This window comes from Orycteropus afer, unplaced genomic scaffold (assembly GCF_000298275.1).
Source record: "Orycteropus afer afer isolate SDZICR_OR568_19922 unplaced genomic scaffold, OryAfe1.0 scaffold00039, whole genome shotgun sequence".
NCBI classification, from domain to species: domain Eukaryota; kingdom Metazoa; phylum Chordata; class Mammalia; order Tubulidentata; family Orycteropodidae; genus Orycteropus; species Orycteropus afer.
The window spans coordinates 7,324,955-7,331,953 of NW_006921626.1; the positions used below are offsets into that span (position 1 = coordinate 7,324,955).

At 39.3% G+C, this 6,999-nt stretch overlaps 1 protein-coding gene across 1 annotated transcript in view; it reads right to left on the minus strand.

Moving 5' to 3' along the window:
* TAF1A (TATA-box binding protein associated factor, RNA polymerase I subunit A) overlaps positions 1-6,999 on the minus strand; it is a 76,364-nt gene that overhangs the window by 49,270 nt on the left and 20,095 nt on the right. Inside the window, exons 3-4 of the mRNA XM_007936989.1 lie at positions 2,629-2,742; positions 1,934-2,132 (exon numbers count right to left, since the gene is read on the minus strand). Of these exons, the coding sequence (XP_007935180.1) occupies positions 1,934-2,132; positions 2,629-2,742 (313 nt within the window). The remainder of the gene's footprint in view (positions 1-1,933; positions 2,133-2,628; positions 2,743-6,999) is intronic.

Here is a 6,999-nt window from a genome sequence, read left to right on the forward strand (position 1 = left end):
TTGTATTAGTCCATTATTGTAAAAGTCAAGGAAAGGTTTATCTATGGAAGGAAATTTTCTTTGTTGGTTACCAGGGGTGGAAGGGGAGGGGAGGGGAACACCGTTAGATAGATAGAGATAAGTATTGATTTGGGTGAAGAGAAGGGCAATGTACCAAATGTGACTGATCAATATGGTGGCATCAAGGAAGAGAAAGACATAGAGAGGTACATGGGAGGTAGAGACAACAAAGATGAACCCTTTTGCACATAAAGTACTGCGTTGTCAGTGATGGCAAACACGGGTATACGGGTGGATAGATGGGTGGACAGATGGTTGGACAGGCTGAACTAATAGGTATGTCTATGAAGTGGGGAGTGTACCCAAGAACATGTATAGGGTTGGCAGACAATGGTCCTATAAGTTTCTGTGTGTGATCTGAATTCCTAGGTGTATAGTAGAGCTAACAAGAGGCAAGGTGGTAGTCACTGCTTGGTCACAGCCAACTATCCAGAGGGACCAAGCAGTTAAACCTGTGAGCTTGGACCATAGTCACAGGGGACATTGAGCTTAATTGGCATAACATACTACACAAAATATTGTTTCACCTCCTACTTTAGCAAGTAGAAACTGGGATCTTAAAAGCTTGCAAGCTGCCATCTAGATGCAACGATGGGTCTCTCCTCGTCCAGAGCAAAGAAGAATGAAGAAAACAAAAAATTTATGGATACCATCAGTCCTAGAGATTGGTACACCATCCAATCTGCAGCCTATACAACTATGAGACCAGAAGAACTAGATGGTGCCCAGCTACCACTGTCATCCACTTGGAAGGGGATCTATGTAGGAGATCCTGGAGAGAGAGGGAGAACAATGTGGAACAAAACTCAAAATCATTTGGAGGAAAAAAAAAAGGGGGGGGGGGGACCAGGTTTGCTGGTCCAATAGAGCCTGGTGGAACCACTATATGAGACTATGGCCCCTAGCTGCCCTTCAGGTCTGGAATTGAACCCACATCTGTGGCTTCTAGCCAAGCAAAAGACAGGCATATGAGCTGAACATTTACCTGAGGCAGATACACTCCTTGGAGAGAACAATCATGGGAGAAAGAAGGGCTGCTTATGCACAAGGAGACAGCTCAGGGGGCAGGAGGGCAAGGAGGGATGGACACAGGGAAGAGGTAATTATCAGGAGGAAGTGGGAAGGGAGCTGTTGCGTTGGGGTAAATTGTGGTCAATGTCATTGGACAAAGTGTATGTGAACTGCTGTATGGAAAGTGAATTTGCTCTGTTAATCTTCACCCAAATCACAATATAAATAAATAAATAAATAAAAGAAATATTATACAGGATGTTCAAGAAATTTATATTAATAGAAAGAACTGTCATCTCTCTGTAATATTTGAGTAAGTTAGGCTTAGAAGTAGGAGGATTACAAGATTACTTCTTAAGGACAAATGGACATGGTAACCATAGGGAAGAAGTGGGAAGAGTGCTGTTACATTTGTAGGAACTGCATTCAATGTCAATGAAACAAAATGTGTATGAACAATTGAACTAGAAAACCAATTTGCACTGTAAACTTTTACTCAAAACACAATAAAAAGTTAATAAATAAATGTGTGTATTAAAAAAAATGAGAAATTAAAAGAATGAATGCTACTTAAAAAATAAAGTATCTTCTGCCTCCATGATTCAGTCTCATCACTTTAAGAAAACCTATTTATTGCCACTGTTGATTCCAACTCATAGCAACACTATAGGAGAGAGTAGAACTACCCCCACAGGGTTTCCTAGGATGTATATCTTTATGGAAACAGACCGCCTCATCATCTTTCTCCTGCAGAGAAGTTGGTGGGTTCAAACCACAGACCTTTTGGTTAGCAGCCAAATGTTTTAACCACTATGCCACTAAAGCTACTACATTAAGAAAATGTTCACTCATTTTCACTCACCAAGCTTAGACAATTCCGTCTTCTTCTTAGACCAAGTATAATACTGCAAAAGCCCTTTATAGGCCTGAATAAGGTTGATTAATATTTCCTGAGAAGATGACTTTTCACCGTATCTCCATGTCTCTGCCTGGCTTAGATTTCTATTTGCATCCTCAAGCATTCCATGATGTAGAAGGTATAGTGCATGTTGTAAGGAGATCTGCAATAATGATAATAAGAAAAAAGCCACCAACACACAGACCATTAGATAACCATTAGTCAGAAAGCTCACAACATCTACTGAATGGTAAATATATGATATATGCTGGCCTAAGACCTTGGTGGTAGAATACAAATGACATACAACATGGTTTCTGTGATCAAAGCTTTTATGTAGCCTGGAAGAGAACATACATGAAAGAATAAAAATGATGTAAATAATAACGAAATTATATAAACTTACAAACAGAAGACAGTGGGATACAGTGTGATTGACAGACATATACATAGAGAAGCGATTTTCAGTTAGAGAACAGGTACGGCAACTGCAAAGCAAGAGGTAAATGAACAACACTACTTGTTTTCAGCTTCTTTTATTTATTCAGGTGTCTTATTTTCCTGTCCATGCTTTTTACATTATTACCTACCTTATTAGTGAAACTAGCAATTTAAAAAACTTAACACTGCACATGTAAATACGCAAAGCCAATTCTTACCTTTAAGTAATTCATGACACCAATATTTTTCATACGGTCAGCAAAGGTACTGAAAGTCTCCACGTTGCTCTTGGGATGATAATACAGAATTTCACTTCCAAGCCTCCAAATAATCTGTCAAAGCAGAAGTCACTACCAAAATGTAAAATCCTTACCTTAGTCAATTTCTAAGGAAGTTATTCTTAAATTTATTTTCCTAGTTATAACATTAAAAAAACTCCTAATTTATTTCCCTAGATATCACTGTTAATATTTTACCATTTTTTTATACATTGAAACTATCCTATCTTACGCAATAAAATTTTTTCAGTTGATTAGATTAGATTAATACTAAAATACAGATGAGTCCCAATTTACAAGGAACTGTACTTACAACTGTGTTTTTTTTTTTAATTTGTACATCTTATCATTAGTATGCACTACATACAATGTTGTAGAACATAGTTTGCTGATGCTATCATTCTCAGATGTTCACTTGCCAATGTTCACTTGCAGATGTTCAACGTTATGAATAACTGTTCAAAACACTACCATATAGCAGGCTATGGCAATAATAATGGGGGAAAAAAAGGTGGTATTCAGTATATGTCAGAACCAACCTAAAACAGAATTGTCAGAAGTGAACTCTATCTTACATTGTGGACTACCTGTACTACATAACTATAATTAATCGGTTGCCATCAAGTCAACCCCAGTTTATAGCAACTCCACATGTGTGTCAGAGTAGAACTGTGCTCCACAGTGTTTCCAATGGCTGATTTGGGGGAAGTATATCACCAGGTCTTTCTTCTGCGGTACCTCTCAGTGGACTCAAACCTCCAGTCTTTTGGTTAGCAGCCACGGAGCACCAGATAACTATAATAGTATGGTTGTTTAATTAGTGGTTTAATGAAGGTAGGTAGATAAGGTATATATTGAAGACAAAAAATTTCATTAGGAAGAGGAATATTAAAAAGAGAAAACCTATAGTCTAGTAATAATAGCTCTTCACTGTTCTTGGCCTCATCTTTATTATTATCTACAAAAGGAGGACAATGGACTAGATGTTTTCTTAAACCCTTTAAAGTTTTACAACTCTTGTTAATAAATTGTATCTATATTTAGAACTCTAATTGCAGAATTTTTATCAACAATGGACAAATTTTAATAAAAATAAATTTTCTTCCCTGATCATCAGACACATTAAATGGGTAAGATGTGAAGCTCTTCCTTTTCATGGGAGTGAATCAGTTATTCTCTTATCAGTTTTAAGTATTTCAATATAAACTTTACAGTAGATTTAAAAACTAAATTATTAGATGGCAGAATAGGCAGAAAGACTGCACAGACCCTCTTCAACAAAGAAAAGGGGAACCAATTAACACAGACACAGAAGATAATAAGGGACCCCAGATTCTTGAAGGGAAGGCTATAGAAGCAGACTAAACTCCAACTGAGAGCTCTGGTACCATAGTGCCTATGGCACCTGACTGCTAACCAGAAGGCTGGCAGTTCAAACCCACCAGCCACTCCTCGGAAGGAGGATGGGGCAATCTACTTTTGTAGTGACACTGCCTCAGAAGTCCAGGGAGGGGTCGCTGTGAGTCAGGTCCAACTTGACGGCACATAACAACAACAACAACAACAACAAACTCCAACTAGCAGAAAAATTTGCATGAAAACACCAAAAAAGGAGACATGTAGAGCTGCAGTCTGGCAACAATCCTAACAGCACAGACAGCGGAGATATTGCTGAGTGGTGGTAGGATGTAAGAATTAACCTGAAAATCAAGCCTGCTAGCCAGGGACTGCACGGGGGACTGCTCTGGTGGCTGGGGAATAAAAGAGGAAGCAGTGAAGAGTAAGGCGGGCTGAACTGTGGACTTTTGTCTGTCCGGAGGACATGGCCATTTTGAATGTTTACAAGTGACTTGACCATTTTGGATTTTTAATGTGACAGCATTCTCCCAGATTCCAGGGACTTAACAACAGGCTCTATTGCCAGGAACCCCAAGGGTATTCTGGACCCAGACAATTGGAAAGGTGTGACATGCCCATTGTTACTCTTATATCCCACACCCTCTTGGTGAACTGAGGTGCGGCCATACCTCACTCCCATCTACCTTCTGGGCTAGCAGGAATTGCATCCCAGTCAGTGTGCTCAGAAGGAGCCTGGGTGCCCCATACCGCCTTGCCCTGATTTTTTTTTTTCCTATTTTTTGTTTTTTAGTTTGTATGTTTTTGTCTGTTTTTAAACTACTTATTATTACTTTAGTCCTTTTTATCATTATTCTTTATTCTTCCCCTTCCAGGTTCTAGTTTTCAGTTTTCTTTTCCCTGTTCCTGGTTGCATTTTTTTTTTTTTCTTTCTCCTGGATAACCCCATTCCTTGTTTTTATTTTTGCATTTTCCCCATTTATTCTTCAATATTCTCCTTCTTTACCTTTTTTCTCATATTGTCCTCATCCCAGATATTGCAGGGTTATTATTATTTTTCTTCTTCTTTTTCTTCTTCTTTTTCTTGTTTTTCACTTTTAGTTATCATTCCTGCGTGATTATATGGTGTGGTTTTTGTCCATTTGCTTTTACTTTTTTGATGGTTATTCAATTGTTATTTTTGTCTGAGTGGAAGACAGCAACAGTGCCCATACAACACAACTCCACCCACACCTCCTGCAGCATCACTTATGGAGTGAGAGACACCACGTCCTTCTCCACCAATGGGTCAACGATAAACCACCACCAAGAAGAGCCTGACTCACTCTTGGCTGCTCTTCACAAATAGTTAAAAGAGATCTAAATGCAACAACAACACGATGTCTCAGAGAAAACAGACCATCACAGTCCACACAGAGAAGCAAGATAAAGGGGTAGAAACAAGTGAGCAGGACAGAGACCCAGAACACATCCCTGAGGAAGAAGCAGCATTGGAACTCTCTGATAAGGAATTCAAAAGAATTATATTTAGGTATCTTCAAAGGATTGAGAGACAGACCAAGGAAAGCACAGAAAAAAACCTAGAATAATTTCAGAAGAAAATACAAGAACAAAATGACAAAATAAATGAAAAATTAGAAATGATTCTAAATCTACAGATAGAAATCCAGAAGATTAATACTAAGTTGCCAGAAACAGGTAACACATTGAAAGGGCAAAGGAGTAGAGCTGACGCAATGGAAGATAGAATTAATGAGATTGAAGACAAATACCCAAATCTTTGGAAAGGGAACGATCAGAAAAAAGACCAAAACAAAATGAAGAAAGCCTAAGGTTCATGTGGGATACCATCAAAAGGAATGACCTAGGTGTCACTGGAATTGCAGAACAAGAAGAGAAAAAGAAAAACACTGAGAAAATTGTCCAAGATCTGTTGGAGGAGAACATCCCTCATATAATGAAAGATGAGAATATATCCATTCAGGAAGTTCAACGAACCCAAACAGGATAGACCCCAAAAGAAAATCACCAAGACATATCATCATCAAACAGACAAAGAAATAATCCTGAAAGCAGTATGGGAAAAACAAAAAGTTACTTACAAAGGAAAACCAGTAAGAATAAGTTCTGATTTCTCAGCAGAAACCATGCAAGTGAGAAGGCAATGGGATGTTGTTGTTGCTGTTAGGTGCCATCGACTCGCTTCCGACTTATAGCAACCCCATGCACAGCAGAACAAAACACCACCCGATTCTGCAATGGCTCCATGATCCTTGCTATACTTGAGCCCATTGTTGCAGCCACCATCTCAATCCATCTTATCAAAGGCCTTCCCCTCTTTCGTCGACCCTCCACCTTTACCAAGCATGACATCCTTTTCCAGGGAATGCTCCGCTCTGACAACATGACCAAAGTAGGTGAGACGAAGTCTGGCCATCCTCTCTTCCAAGGAGCATCTCAGCTGCACTTCTTCCAGGACAGATGTTAGGTCTTTTGGCAGTGCATGGTACCTTCAGCATTCTTCGCCAGCACTACAACTCAAAAGCATCAACTCTTCTTCAGTCTTCCTTATTCACTATCCAGCTCTCACATGCATATGAGGCGATTGGAAATATCATGGCCTGTGTCAAGTGTACCTTAGTCCTCAAGGAGACATCCTTGCTCCTCAGTACTTGAAAGAGTTCCTTCACAGCTGACCTGCCCAGTGCTACACGTTGTCTAATGCCCTCACTGCTGCTTCCATTGGCCTCGATTGTAGAACCAAGCAACGTGAACTCTTTGACAACCTCAATCTTTTCTCCATTTATCATGATGCTGCTCATTGGTCCAGTTGTGAGGATTTTTGTCTTCTTTATATTGAGATGTAATCCATACTGCAGACTATGTTCCTGAATCTTCATCAGTATGTGCCTCAAGTCATCCTCACTTTCAGCAAGCAAAATTGTATCATCAGCG